At 52.2% G+C, this 15,059-nt stretch overlaps 1 protein-coding gene across 2 annotated transcripts in view; it reads left to right on the top strand.

The window, feature by feature from the left end:
- The window catches only part of RAB11FIP4 (RAB11 family interacting protein 4), a 121,026-nt gene extending 114,475 nt beyond the window's left edge, over positions 1-6,551 (top strand). For both annotated transcript variants that reach the window (XM_082371283.1, XM_082371284.1), the window contains one exon: positions 729-6,551. In XM_082371283.1, coding sequence (XP_082227409.1) covers positions 729-845 — 117 coding nt within the window. In that variant the 3' untranslated portion in view covers positions 846-6,551. The remainder of the gene's footprint in view (positions 1-728) is intronic.
- The last annotated feature ends 8,508 nt before the right edge of the window (positions 6,552-15,059 follow it).

The raw sequence follows: 15,059 nt of genomic DNA, 5'->3' as shown, positions 1-15,059 counted from the left end.
TTGGGCACCTGCTTGCAGTATGTCTTCGCTTAATCTTCTGAGAACTCGAAGGCTTTCTGAACACTTGCCTGTCACAGATGGGGAGATCAGGACACAAGATCACCCAACTTACGAAGGGAGAGGGACCCAGGTCTCTAGCTCCAAAGCCCACTCTTTCTGCCCCACTGGGGTGTGCTTATGAAAGATCAGGCCTCCGAAATACCCAGATTAGATTTCAACACGAATCATGAGTCACTGAACCCTTACCCTGTGCTTGGGACACACAGCTAAGAGCTGGCCTCTGGGCCTCAAGGAGCTCCCATGTGAGCCGGGCACCAGCCTCCAGCCTGCGGGCAGAGGCAGCATTTCAGTTACAGCCTAAAGGACACGGCAGGAGTTGACCTGGAGAAGAACAACGGCAGGGCCGGAGGGTGGTGAGGGGGACATTCCAGGCAGAGGAAACAGCTGGCAGTCTTAAGGACTTCGGATGTCACTCCTGATTATAAATGCCTCTGGCCAGTGTTCTCTACCTTTATCAGAAAATCACCCATACCTGGACTCCTCCATGGGCCAGTGATATGAGACTCCCTGGGGGTGTGGCCTGGGCATCTTCGTGTTTAACCCTCCCTGGGTGTGATGACTTAGACTCGTGCCCTGGCTCCGAGCTCTGAGGCTGGTCTTGGGGCACTGGCTGTGCCCGCACCCCAGCCCCGGCCCGGCCTCTGACCTCTCTTTCTCGTTCCCTTCAGCTCATGGAAGCCCTAAAGGAGCAGGAGGAGATCAACTTCCGGCTGAGGCAGTACATGGACAAGATTATCCTTGCCATCCTGGACCACAATCCCTCCATCCTCGAGATCAAACACTGAGACAAGAGGCCTGGCTGCAGAGTGGCCTCGGGACCCCTGGACCCCGGGATTAAGGGCCAGATCCTGCCTGAGGATGCGGCCCAGGCCGGGCTCCCACGCACACCGTTAATGTGTCTCTGGCCACGGTGGTGTAACGTGTACTGGTGTGTATGGGGGGAGGCCATACGCACAGCAAGGGGTGAGCGTGGGCCGTGGCTGCGGGCGCCATCTGGGCTGTTAGCTGTCCTTGCACTTTGTGGTCCCTTTGCGAGGGGCAGAGGGTCCCCGAGGTGGGCGGGGGCGAGGTCGGCGGTCAGGAGTTACTGTAATGATGAGAGCTAGAAGCTTGTGTTTCAGATACTGGATAAAATGATTCTACCTCTGGGGACCAGGATTAAAAAGTACTCTAGTGAGACAGGCTCTTCCACCTCATCCCTGTTTCCCCCTGGGAGTGGGAGCAAAATTACGATCTTTTCCAGGAGTTCAAATGCCTCACCAACCTCTTCGGCCACCTTTCAGGCCCAGGTGCTTGAGCTCGGAGAGGAAGAAGGAGTGTATGGGGGGAACGTGTAGGGGCCCCGCACGAGCCCCCCCGCCCCCAGCCGGCAGCCCGTGTGAGGCTTGTGCACAGAGTGTCCCAAGGACTCAGGTTTGTGGAGGAGCTGGAGGGGGCGACCTTCATCCTGAGAATTCTTGGCGTTTTGAGAGTTCCCCGCAAACTTCTCCATCCCTGCTCACCTACCTCTCCCTCTCTGTTTTGTTTTTTAAGACAGTGAAAAATAAGCAGCGTTCACCTGGGTGTACATGAAGGGTTAAAAGAAAGGGGAAGGAGGCTGGGGACAGTCTAAGGCACGTGTTGGCGTTGGGCAGCCAAAGACACGATTTTCGGGCGGGAGCACGCTCAGGTCCCTGCCAGCATCCTTTTCCGTGGATGCCTTTCAAGAGAGGACATGGACGGACCCTCTCGACAGCTCCCTCGGGCTAGAAGTGGGCCTTGCTTACCTGTCCCTGGTGATGGCCTTGGGTTTGGATGTTCAGAATCCAAGCTCTGGGCTTGGCTCAGTTGGGTGGTGAGGGCCCCGTGTTCCAGCCTTTAGAAACACACCTGAACTCGGGTCTCAGCCAGGGGAACAAACGCTGTGCTGGTGGGAGAGACAGTTGGGGAAGTTGCAGGGAAACCTTAGTCTTCCATCCTGGTGACACATGGTGGAAATTCACCCTCTGGATCTTTCATGTGATGTTTTGTTCTAGGTGGCTGGGAGTAGATACGGTACTTTCCTTTGAGTTTTCCAATGTGTCTCAGTTTTGTATGGCTTGTGAATTGTTTCCTTAATCCAAATACATATAAACAATGTATGGTCTTATTTTCCCCCCTGCAGTTTCTTGTTTCCTTCAGCACTTCTAGTGTGAACAGGAAAGCTTGGGCATCTTGGGGAGGGGTGTATGCAAAGGAGAGAGGGCAAGAGAGGGTGAAGAGGGGACCTAGGGACTCAAGTGTGTTCCCGCTCACAGAGCAGGGCTGTGGCCAGGACTGATCTTCATCCCATTCCAGTCAACGTTTGCTTTTGTTGGATTTCGTGATTTCTTTCTAAGCGTATGCATGGGATTTGTTTCCTGCAGCAAATCATGGGGCTGCATCAGTCTGATCCAGGACTTTGGGGCTGCCCACACCAGGAAGATGAGGGCAGGGGTCAGTCTCCTGGGAGTCTCTCAACCCCCTAAGGACACTGGTCTCCTTGGGCACCCCAGGGGTCTAAGCAGAAGCAGCGGTGGAAAGAAGGCACGAGGAGTGGGTCTCTTGAGAATTTGCTAGTAGGAAGGAATGGCATGAGTTAAAGGACAGGAAAGATGATGAATCACGAGGTGGCTTTGGTCTGGGTTTTATATGGGGAGGCATCCTGCAGAGAGGCCAGCCGGATCCGGATCCTGGTCTGTGGGGGACTCACCCCAGGGGTGAGCATTTTATGTGTAACCGTTTATGTGCTGTTTAGTCGCCCTGATGTGGAATTCCAGGGGAGGCCGCAGAGGCCTGAGTTAATAAAGTCACAATGTGGGAAGGAATCTCCGCCAAGAGGAAAGCGGTGGAAAAAGCTGTCAGCCTGCAGGGGGCGCCACGGGAGCGGACTCCCGCAGGAAGCGCTAGTCGGGAAGGCCCCTCGGGACCTGGTCTCTGGAATGGGCTGACTGTAAAATGAGACTGAGTTCCACTTAACACACGCCCCATGTTGAGTCCAACCTTTTCACTTCAGCCAGAATATCAGATTGGCTTTTTAAGAGCCTGTAGCTTTTTAGCCTGGGGGGGGCAGATGCTGGAGGGGTCCCAGCCCCACAGCCTCTGGGCAGGTTCCAGAGCTGGACTGACTGCTCCAGGTGGGGCAGAACGTGCTCTCTTCCTGTGTTTTCTCCTTCCTTTGTTTTCCGGTGGAGCGTTCTGCTTTTCTCTCTTCAGCGGTGGGGCTGCTAGATAGTATACAGGATGCCCAGTGAAATCTGAATTTCAGGTAAGCAAATGACTTTCAGTAGGTGTTCCCTGCAGTACTTGGGACACATTTTAAATGGAGAAGCTTTTAAAATTCTGATAACTGGGCCCAGTCCCCAGAGGTTCTGATTCCGTCGGTGTGGGGTGTGGCCCAGGCATCAGTGTTGTGTTTTTTTTTTTAAAGAATTCCCCAGGTGATTATAATTTAACTGGGTGCCCCATGTGGGTTTTGGTTTTGCTAAGCCTGGCAACTGTACTAAGTAGGGATTAGCAGTAACTTGTGTGAAGTTTAGAGGTGTTTGGGGGTGTGGGGAGGGGGTTCTGCAGCAGATTCACATTTTACATGACTCTGAGCTATTCTTGCATTCAATCAGAGCCCCAACAAAATTCGTTGAACCAGCAAGTGTTTAAAAAAAAAAAAATTAACTTTGAATTGCCAGAGTTAGGCAAGTTATCTTAAATGCATAGATTCTTCAAGAATTGTCAGAGGGAAATTATCCTTTATCTATAAACGTCTAATACACTTTATTTCTCACCTATTAAAAACACAAAGCTGGACAACCTCCCAAAGTACCTGGGCCTGAAACAGGGTTTCTCAGCTTGGGCTGTGCATTGGAATCACCTGGGGAGATTTTGTTAAATGCTGCTGCCTGGGCCCCCAGAGATTTGGATTTCATTGGTGTGGGTGTGGCCCAGGCACCCAGCTGTTTAAAGAGCTCCCCAGGTGATGGTAATGTGCAGCCAAAGAGGTTGCTGGCCAAAGGCGGAGAAAACCTCTGTTGGGCTTGTTAACCCAGGTGCTGGATAATAGCGGGTTCTCCTGCTGGGATGTTGGTGGCTTTTCCTGTAATGATGTCGGATGGTGAGACGTTCGCAGACCCCTCGCCCCTAGGATGGGAGGCCAGATGCCTTCAGGAGTGGGTGGATCCAGCTGTTCTCACTAGCCTAGGGGTTAGCGAACCCAAGTGGGCCGGTCTCTGTCTGTTGCTCGTGGAGCCGGTGGGTGGCACATGCTGGGATGTATCAGACACAGTCCAGAGTGGGAGTAGAATGGAGTGGGGGTGGGGAAGGGGCGGGGGGTGGGGGTGGCTGCCGAAAGCAGCCTCAGAAACAGCAGCCACCGACTTGCACAGCTGAGCCCGAGGGGATTCCCTCTTTGGGGGTTTTGCCTCTGATCTGTTTTCAGGCTGGGAGGTTAAAGGTCACCCCAGCACCTCCCCTGTTAGTAGCCATACCAGCATCCCCACCCAGCCCTGGAGGCTCCAGGCGCTAATCTGCTGGATTCCTGGCCGAGCCAGGTCCTGAGGGTCAGAACGGCTCTTTTGTTCCAGTGAGGGACTTAGTAACGGGCAAAGCCCTTCAGGGGCCCGTGGGGCCTGGGGGACCGGGAAGAAATTAAGCCCTCTTTTTGTGCTCCGTGGGTATGTGTGTTTAATGCATTAGCAAATTTAAACCTAAAAAGCGAACTTCAGATGCAATCGGAACAGGGGAAGCGTCGGGATGGTTATAGTGCTAAGGAAACGACTGTTCACCCGGCAGATCTACAGCGACTCTCTTTCAGGGCTGAGGTGGGTTTTAGATTAAGGAGAGGGGCCATTCGGGGCTGCAGCCCTGGCACCCGGCCCGGCCTTTCCTCCTTTGGGACTAGGCCAGCTCCTCTAATGCTATGCTTCAGGCTGGCAAGAGGCCTCAAGCTAGAGGGGCCACGCCCTCCTGGGTGACTTTGCGGAAGTCCCTCCCCCCCCACCCCCACCCCCGCTGACCTTAGGGGCCTCTGGGCCCTGCCATCCCGTTCTGAGTGCGTCCATGAACGGGCAGGGAGCAGGAGAGGCCGGAGCCGTGGGCCTGTTTACCTGCCCTCCTGCCACGCTCCACCTACCTACCTGGGAAATAGGCTGCCTTCTAGAAAGGTGTGTTTCTAGAAGCGTAGGCCCTGCGAAGCCTGATGCCACATGACATTGGTGCTCCGACCTCGTAGGCTTCTCTTTTCCTCGTGATTGTAACGGAGGGGTGTCTGCCCGGAGCCTGCAGCAGGGGGGTGGCCGGGAGAGGCACCCTGGCGCCGACCCTGCAGGATCTCAGTGCTGTCGTCTGGGGAGACGTGCCTTCTCCGGGCCCCTCTGCTTTGCTGTGCTGCACAGGCTGTGTTTTGTCTGCATGGTTTGGGGTCATCGTCCTTGTGCCTTCTGTCCCCTGTCACCACTGTACAGGAGTTTCCACTGCCCCCTTTTCTACATCCTCTGTTTACCCGAGCCCTGTAACGTGTACATAGCGTCCCCCTTTGCATCCACGTGCCTCCTCCCCGCGAGGCCCGCCCCCCGCACGCCCGTCCACAGGTCCCAGCTCCGCTTCCTCCGCTCGCTCAGCCGTGCAGACTTGCTGACCTGGGACAGGTGTTTCATTATGGTCTCACTCAGCCCGTCGTCCAGCCTGCCGCTGTTTAGGCGCCTTGCACACTAGAAAAGGCTCACTCTGTGCAAAGCAGCTTCTCCCACAACCCCCTCCCTGAGTCGGTGTCAGTACCTGTAGCTGGCAGAACGCACCTTCTTAAGCTGGGGCGTCGGCCCGGCCGCGATGTCGTGGGTCTGCGGCCGCTCTGTGGGCCCCTCGGAGGATGCACCCCCGGCCCACGGGAGAAGCTCCAGCCGTGCAGCTCCCGGTGCTTGGCACTGGACCTGGGTTCAGGGCCATCGCCATCTGGTGTCTCAACAGCTTCGGACCCCAAGCAGGCAGAAGGAAGAGGCTTCTGGCTGCATCCCCTGCCTGCCACTAACAACTGCCCAGCTCTTCCTCATCCGCCGAAGGTGCTCAGACCCGGGTGCCATTCAATCCCCGGTGAGGTCAGGACCACCGTCGGACCATGCGTCGCTGAGGACTGGCTTGCAGCCCGCTGGCTTCCTCGTCCCGGCTCGTCCCGCTTTCTTGGCTGGGGTCTCCGGGGCCCGGGTGGGATGAGCTGCATGTGAGGGCTCGTCCGAGGGTCTGTCAGGTGGCTCTGACGCTTCGTGGGATTTCACCTGAGTCTTTTGCCCCAGGAGCCTCCGTCTGGAAGCAGGTTTAGCTTTGGGGCTGGAGTGAGACCTCCACCTCCAGGCCCCAGGGTGGGGAGAGGGTGGCGAGGCTCCAAGGCTGCGTCCCGGGGTCCCGAGCCGTCTGCCAAGAAGGAGCGGGCTCTCAGAGGCAGGCTCCCTCGGGAACGCTCACGCACAGACCCAGGTGTAAATAAACACTTTGCTCTTCTTGCCTGACTTGACGGTGTCTCTGTGGTAGGGGAGGGAGGGCGGAAGAGGTGAGGCCTGGTCCCAGAACTCCTGGGGTCGGTCTCCCGTAGGAAGAGCGGGCCTCATCCAGTGTACCAGGGTGGCTGGTGCCCCTCCGGGGGCAGGGGCTCACCCTGCAGACCCTCTTTTGAGCCTGTCCTAGGGACAGCACCTAGGAGAGGAGATGGGCATCCCAGAAGCCCTGATAACGGCACCCTCGGGGCTGTGATGTTTGAAAACTCTGTCCTCGCTGCAGCCACGTTCCCTTTCCCAGCAAGGGCCTCCCAGGGCTCTCAACTTGTTCTGGTCACTAACGGGGTCCCCGTGCCATCTTCTGCCGTGTCCACTCCCATGACTCCCCTGGGTCACAGGCCCAGGTCCTCCACTTGAACCTGGTTGCACACCAAGCTGCCAGCGTGGGTACCACCAAGCACTGGAGGTGCCCCAGGTTGGTGGCCCAGACCCCCAGGGTCCTGCCCTCTCCTGTCTGCCCCTAGTGGTGGTTATGGAATTCCAGGTGTCAACAGAGTTCACAGGCCCATCCTCTCTGGAGGTGAGTCTGCCTTCCTGTTAGCCCAGGCCTTCAGGACAGGGAGGACCAGGCCCTCTTACCTCCCCACACGGGCCCTGGTGCTATAGGTCTGCCCAAGTGGGCAGACAGTGCCCCATTCATTGGATTCACATGGCCTCCTGGGCTCACAGCAAAGTCCTCTTCCAACACTGGGCGTTTTGTGATCTGGACCTTTACTCTCTCCATCCTCCTAACATGCCTTTCCCTTCCCAAGTAGGGTTGCCAGATTCTGCAAGTCAAGATACAGGATACCCAGTTAAATTCGAATTTCAGATACATAATTTTTCAGTGTAAGTATGTCCCAAGCAGTACTAAAGTTATTCATTGTATTTCTGAAATTCAGATTTAACTGGGTGTCCTGTATTTTATCTGACAACCCTATTCCCCACTCCTTCTAGGACCCCTCTGCTGCCAGCCAGGTGTCTCCAATTCCTGAGCACTGGCCCTGCACCCCAGTTTCAAAAATGGCTTCCTTCTTAGTTTGCCACTACTTTTTTTTGAGACTGGTTCTGCCTTCCCTACCCCAGCCATCCAGAAGCAACTGCTGGCCTTTCCAGAAGCTGTAGCCCCCTTGCACCCTGCCTTGGGGTGTGTGTGTTGAGATCTGAAGTCCTGAAAAGTTGAACTCGTTGTTGAGGAAGCGGGGGAGAGTGCAATGGGGTCTCGGGAACCAGGGTGGGGACGGGGTGTCACTGAGAAAACCCCAGTACTAAACTTCCAATCTGTTGTTTCACAATAATTAGGCCATTTCTGAGCACCAACTCTGTGTTCATGGAAAAAGTCCTGCACTTGAAATCAGACCCCCATTCTATGACTTCCTTCTGTGTGACTAGGCAAGTTTTTCTGAGTTTCGGTTGCCTCGTCCGTAAAGCAAGGGAAGTAACAGTTCCTACCCACGGAGTCAAGCCACCAGATGGGGATCCAGTAAGTGCTTGCAGAATCAGAATCTGGATTTCGGGAGGCAAAACTCATCTTCCCCCAAAGGCTCCTTATCGAAACGTCTCCTCTATTAAATTAGTTTTCTAGGGCAGCTATAAAAATGTACCACAGGGGACTTCCCTGGCAGTCCAGTGGTTAAGACTCTGAGCTCCCAATGCAGGGGCACGGGTTCAATCCCTGGTCAGGGAAGATTCCCACATGCCGTGTGGCATGGCCAAAAAAAAAAAAAAAAAGGTACCACAAATCGGGGGAGGGGGTGGGATGGTGCTTAAAACAACAGAAATTGATTCACAGTTCTGGAGGCCAGAAGTCTGAGATCAAAGTGTCAGCAAGGTTAGTGCCTTCTGCAATCTCTGAAGGAGGATCTGCTCCATGCCTCTCCTGGCTGACGGTTGACAGCAATCCTTGGTGCTCCTTGGCTTGTGGCTGCATCGCTCTGCCTTTGCTGTCGCATGGCCATCCTCCGTCAGTATCTCTGTGACCAAAATTTGCTCTTCTTATAAGGACACCAGACGTTGGATTAGAGCCACCCTACTTTAGTATGACGTCAACGTGATCACAACTGCCATCACCCTATTCCCAAATAAGGCTACGTTCACAAGTACAGGGCTTAGGACTTTAACATACCGTTTGGAGGGGACACGATTCAACTCAGTTTACTATTCTGGAGAGAGGTGAGAGCAAGCCCTGCAGTGTGTGCAGGCTGGGGCCCCTGCACAGTCTTGGAGACCGTTTTCTCACCCTCTTTATTACTGACGATGTCCCTATGCCGCTTAGAGGTCACGGTTCCTGCAAAATTTCCATTGTCGGATCCCACCAACTCACCATGCCCTCAAATTTAGGCCCTTTTAGAGTCATCTGGGCCCAAGACAAAGTCTCCTGAAGGGTCAAAAATGTCTGGATACAAAATCACTCAACCAACAGACTTAATCTACCGGGCACCAGGGGGGGATGGGAGCTGGGGGCAAGGGGACTGAGGCCAGTGGGCATCAGGGATAGCGTCCCCGAGGAAGGGCTGTTTCAGCAGAGCCCTGAAGAATTGTAGGATCTGGGAATCACACGTGGGGGAGGTCTGTAGAAAGCACGGCTGTTTCAGGGTACGGTGGCCGGGAGGTGAGTGGAGAGAGGTGGGGCTGGAGAGATGGGACAGCTGAGGCCCTGCAGAGCCTGGTGGGCCAAGGGTGGATCTCATCATCCATTAAGCAAACGTTTCATCAGCACCTGATAGACGCTCAGTGTAGGGTGAGGTGCTGGGTTTGTGACAGCAAAACAAACCCGCTCCCCAACCTCAGGGCATAGCAGCTTCTAGAAAGGGAGGTTCTCAAACTTGGCTGCATATTTGAATCACCTGGAGGAATTTTAAACCACGTGGATGTAGGGCCCCAGCACAGTGATTTGGATTCAGATGGGGCTAGACGCTGGGGTTTTTTCCAAACGCTCCCTGCCCCCACCCGAGTGATGCCAGTGTGTGGCCAGGGCTGAGAGTCATGGGTGCATAATCACTGCTGAAATTGTTTTAGGAGTCGGGAGATTTCAACTAGGCCTGAAGGAGGAGCTGGAGATGGCCAGGTGAGAGAGGTTGGGAAAAACAGAGAAAGAACAGGTGCAAAGGCCTTAGGAGAACTAGCGGGGCAGAGGGCAGAGGGCAGGGGGCAGGGCCGTGGCACCCACTGAAGGATCTTAAGCCAGCGGCGGCCTGGTCCGAGCTGAGTTTCAGAGAGCGGCAGCAGGACCAGGTAGGCTGCCGAGAGAGGAACCGAGACGAAGGCAGCGTGGACTCAGGTAAGACCTGGTTGGTTTTGGTTTTTGCTGCGTGAGGCGGAGAGTTGGAATCACCAGCTTTGGGTGTTCACTTGGGCAAGGGAGCCAGGCGTCTCATGGCCTTGCCGGGCAGGTCCACCCAGCCAACCCATCTCCGGAAAATGACTAACCTACGCCCAGGGGTGGAAAAAGCTATTCCCGTGGCCTCTCGCTTGCAGGCCCAGGATCCTCAGGGGGAGGAGGTGCAGCCCTGCTAACCGTGGGGTCCAGAGATCCGTGGTCAGCAGGGGGCCCTTGGTGAGGGGTGAGTCGGGTTCGGTCAGTCCATTTGGCTGCTCTCTGACCTTTGAGCCGCGGAGAAGTGGGATTTGGCAACACTCCTCCCCCTACAGCCCCTCTCCCCTCCCTAATCCCTGTGCCGAATGCGGTGTTTGGCTCACAAGATGCAACAACTAGGTGGTTCGTGTAGCTGGCGTGTCTTTAGGGCTCACTGTGCGCCCTGCAGTGTTCTGAATGCTTGGCGTGGGGCCCGTGGGCTCTTTAGGAGCAAGAGCCCACAGGTGGAACTTGTGCGGCCTGTTTGCACTGATGGGGGCAGGAGCAGAGGCCCAGGAAGGATGGTGGTTCCACCACGGGTCAGCCTGGTTGGCCAGGCTGCAGCTTAATGTGGGCTGAGGGGTCAGTGGTGCCCCAAGCCCGCTGGGGCAAGGTTGTGGGCTCTAGGGCCCAGGAAGCCCGGAGCCAGCTTCAAGCCAGTCCTTCTGGAACTCACCAGGTGGCTGAGTTGGGGCTGCAGGAAGTTCCCCTCATTCTCCTGCCATCCCTGGTTTGGCCCTGACTTTCTCTCCAAGCTCTGACTTTGCTATTGGGTTCTGATTTGGGCTCCATGAACTGATGTGGCCTCTGGGTTTAACAAAAAAGAAAAAAAAATGGCTGGCGCTCCTGAAAGGCCCAAACCCAGAGGGCAAAGGCGCTGAAGTTTGGGCCCACTTTCCAGATTCCGTTTGGTGTCACTAAGCCCAGGGGAGCCTGTGAGACCCTCATCCCCTGCGTTCTAGCCCAGCTGGCCCCCTCTGTCTCCACGTGGCCTTCTCAGTTATCCAGTCCAGCAGGCGACCCCCAGACCAAAAGCTGGACTCTTCGGGTCTCTGGCAGCGTCAGGCCAGACCCTCAGTGCTTCGGCCTGCAATCGTGTTGGTGCTGGGGGGTGGGGGAGGGGATGCTGTAAACGTCAACTCCGGAGGCTGTCAAGGCAGGAAGGAGACTAGGAGAGGGTGTAGTCCAAGCTGTCCCACTAGAGAGCCCTCAGATGTTTCCATTTTGTGAGGTGAAGGTGGGCACAAAGAAGCCCCACCTCACATCTCTCTGCATACCTCTGTCTACATTTTGAGGTAGCTGGTCACACAGCAATAGGTGCATGAGATAGCAAGTCTTCAGCGGTTTCGGCCCTACCAGGCTTGTTTTCAGGAGATCCATCTTTCCCAAAAGAAATCCACCCAAACAGGACCCATCTTGGGGAATGACTTGGTCCATCAGTGCTCTGACCTCAACCAAGTAGATCTCTTACTGTCCGGGAGCCCGCATGGAGACACTCCTGACTGTCCGTCACAGCAGGATCGTGTTCAGGGAAAGGAAGGGTCCCAAGGGCTGTAGCTGCTTAGCGCTGGTGCTCAATAAGGCTCCTGCCTTGTTTGGGGCCTTCTGAGGAGGCCTGATTTATACCCCGATAAAAATTAAAAAAAAAAAAAAAGAAAAAGATTTACAATGTTGTGTTCGTTTCAGGTGTACAGCGAAGTGAATCTGTTATACATATACCTATATCTTTTTTTAGCTTCTTTTCCCATATAGGCCATTACAGAGTATTGAGTAGAGTTCCCTGTGCTATACAGTAGGTCCTTACTAGTTATCTATAGATATTTTATATATAGGGGTATGTATGTGTCAATCCCAATCATCCAATTTATCCCTCCCCCACTTATTTATAGCCTGTGATCCACCTGTGAGCCTGCCCCGACCCTTTAAATTACAGCCACCTGTAAGTATTTTGTTATGAGGGAAGGCTCTACCAACGGGTGGAGGAGTTGGGAAAAGGTAACCGACTAAACACTGAGAAGGGGAAGAAAGAGAGAAAAAAATCAAACCGCGTTAACCCCAAGTATGAAAAGCAGCCTTAATTTAAATGTCTACACACGTGGCCATACACTCTCCAAAAAGGTTTCAACCTGTGTTGACTTTTTTCTCCTAACAGCAGCCTTAATTTAGAGCCTTCGTGCTGGCAAAGGGGCTGTGAAACTTGACGAAAGGGAAAGTTTCAGGTTGCTACCGCACGCACCTATGGAAAAAGGGTTGAGAGGTATTTCACACCCCTGCTCACTTCAGCAGTGAATAGTGAAGAAGGTGGTTCAATTTTTAATTAATGCAGGGCTGTGGCTGATAGCGAACAAACTCCCATTTTGTGGATGAGGAAATTGAGATTAAATAACCTCTGAGGGGCCGCTGGGCATGGCCCCTGCCTCATTCATCCAGCATCACAAAAGTTTCGATTACTCCATGCAAATAACCACCAGCCCACAAACCTAGAAACAGAAAGTGTGTTAGTTGTATGTAACCTCCTATATCTAGGAACTATTATTGCTAAGTAACAAACTACCCTCAAAACCCTACCACGAGAACAATTGATTATTTTCCCCATTTTGTGGGTAGGCTGGCAGCTCCTCTGCAGGGTGTGCCTGCGTTTGCTCATATAGCTTTCCTCAGCTGAAGGGTCAGCGGGGCTGGGAGGTCTGAGGTGGCCAGGCTGACGTGTCTGGTAGGTGGTGCTGGCTTCTGGCTGCAAGATGCCTCACGGCCTCTCATCCTCCAATAGCTGGACTGCCTTTCTTACACAGTGGTCTTAGGACAGGCTTCTGAGATAGCAAAGGCAGAAGCTACAAGGTCTCTTGAGACCTAAGCTTTAGAACTTAACCATCACTTGGCCCACATTCTATTGGTCAAGGAAAGCCAGACGGGCAGCCCATACCCAAAGATGGGGAATAGACTCTACCTTTGGGTGGGAAAAGCAGCAAAGAATTTGTGACTGCTTTTAATCTACTATATCTCTCTGTTTAAAGTTACCACCCTCCATCCTACCTGCAGAACTTCCCATCCTTCTTCTCTGCTTTATTTTTCTCCCTAGTACTTATCACCATCTGATATACTATATGTTTTGCTTATTTAAGAATAGAAGCTCCATGAGGGTAGGAATCTGTGACGCTTAGTTTACTGCTATAGCCCCAGCACTGAGAAAAGATTCTAGCACCTAGTAGGTGCTCACTGAGGATTTGTTGAATGACTGGATGATCTTATCACTGTACTGCATGGAAGTAGGTATGGCCTGATTGTCAGCTAGGAGCTTCTGGAACCAGCTCTCACCTTTTGGTCAAGTTTCAAAGCATCTTTCTCAAGGCAAAAGCTCTATATTAAAAATGGTACATGTGAGTTTAGGAAACAGAAGTTAGACCATGCTCTTATGGCTGCTCACTGCTGGAAGAAGGACAAAATCAGGCTCCTGGGCCAGACCCACAGGGACCCCCACCAAGAAGCAGCCCCAGCGCAGGCCAGGGTTGGCTGTGACTCACAGCACGGGAGTCAGAGTAGAGGATTCAAGAATTACCTCTTGGGCTTCCCTGGTGGTGCAGTGGTTGAGAATCTGCCTGCCAATGCAGGGAACATGGGTTCGAGCCCTGGTCTAGGAAGATCCCACATGCCATGGAGCAACTAGGCCCATGAGCCACAATTACCGAGCCTGCGCGTCTGGAGCCTGTGCTCCGCAAGAAGAGAGGCCGCGATGATGAGAGGCCCGCGCACCGCGATGAAGAGTGGCCCCTACTTGCCGCAACTAGAGAAAGCCCTCGCACAGAAACGAAGACCCAACACAGCCATAAATAAATAAATAAACCCAAAGTTTAAAAAAAAAATTACCTCTTTTTTTTTTTAAGTGTTTTTTAAAGGTATTAAAAAAAAATAAACTTTATTTTTTAGAGCAGTTTTAGGTCCATAGCAAAACTGAGTGGAAAGCATGGTTACCATATTATCCCTCCCACCCACAACGCACAGCTTCTCCTGCTACCAACATCCTGTACCAGAGTTGTATGCCTGTTACAATCCATGAAATGATCCACTTTTAAAGATGTGGGACGTGCTCATCTTACAATGGTGAGAAAAATGAGGACACCATGAAATATACGAATGTGAAAATATGAGTCTGACTCTCCTAACTGTATTTTATATATATATATATATATATATATATATATATATATATATACACTCCATTTCATCAAATGCATCGATTTAAAAAACTTACATGCCACTAAAAAAAATTGCCAATTGTAGAACTCCAACTATAACCAGTTGTCATATTGATTTCTAATTTGTTAAAATGTGAAAAAAAAAAACCAACCCATGTATCTCGGAAAAAATGAATTAGTGTGTTTTATACATACAAGAATGCAGGCACAATTGTGCTTCTCTCTGGTGGTAAGACTACGGGTCCTTTGAATTCTCCTTTTTATGCTTTTAAAAACTCCTGTCTCCAACAAATGGTGCTGGGAAAGCTGCATATCCACATGCAAAATAATGAAGTTGGATGCTTACTTTACACCACAGGCAAAAATTAAGTCAAAATGGACTAAAGACCTAAACATAAGACCTGAGTTGATATAACTCTTAGAAGAAAAAATAGGAGGAAGGCTTCAGGACATTCGATTTAGCAATGATTGATTGCTTGAAGAGGACACCAAAAAAAAAAAGGCAACGAAGGCAAAAATAGACAAATGGAACTACATCAAACGGAAAACTTCTGCACAATAAAGGAAACAATCAACAGAGTGAAAAATCCAACTAAGGAATGGGAGAAAATATTTGCAAACTATATATGCGATAAGAGGTTAACATCCAGGATACATAAAGAACTCCTAAAACTAAAAAAACCCAAGCAAACAAAAACCCAATAACCTGATTTAAAAATTAGTAAAGAACTTAAATAGACATTTCTTCAAAGAAAAATAAATGGCCAACAAGCATATGAAAATATGCTCAACATCACTAATCAGGGAAATACAAATCCAAGCACAATGAAATTACACAACCTCACACCTATTAGGATGGCCACTATAAAAACAAAACAAGTATTGGCACTGATGTGGAGAAATCTGAACCCTTGTGCACAGACGGTGGGATTGTAA

The sequence above is a fragment of the Balaenoptera borealis genome (assembly GCF_965194805.1).
Source record: "Balaenoptera borealis genome assembly, chromosome: 20".
NCBI classification, from domain to species: Eukaryota; Metazoa; Chordata; class Mammalia; order Artiodactyla; family Balaenopteridae; genus Balaenoptera; species Balaenoptera borealis.
This window is presented reverse-complemented; position numbering and strand designations above follow the sequence as displayed.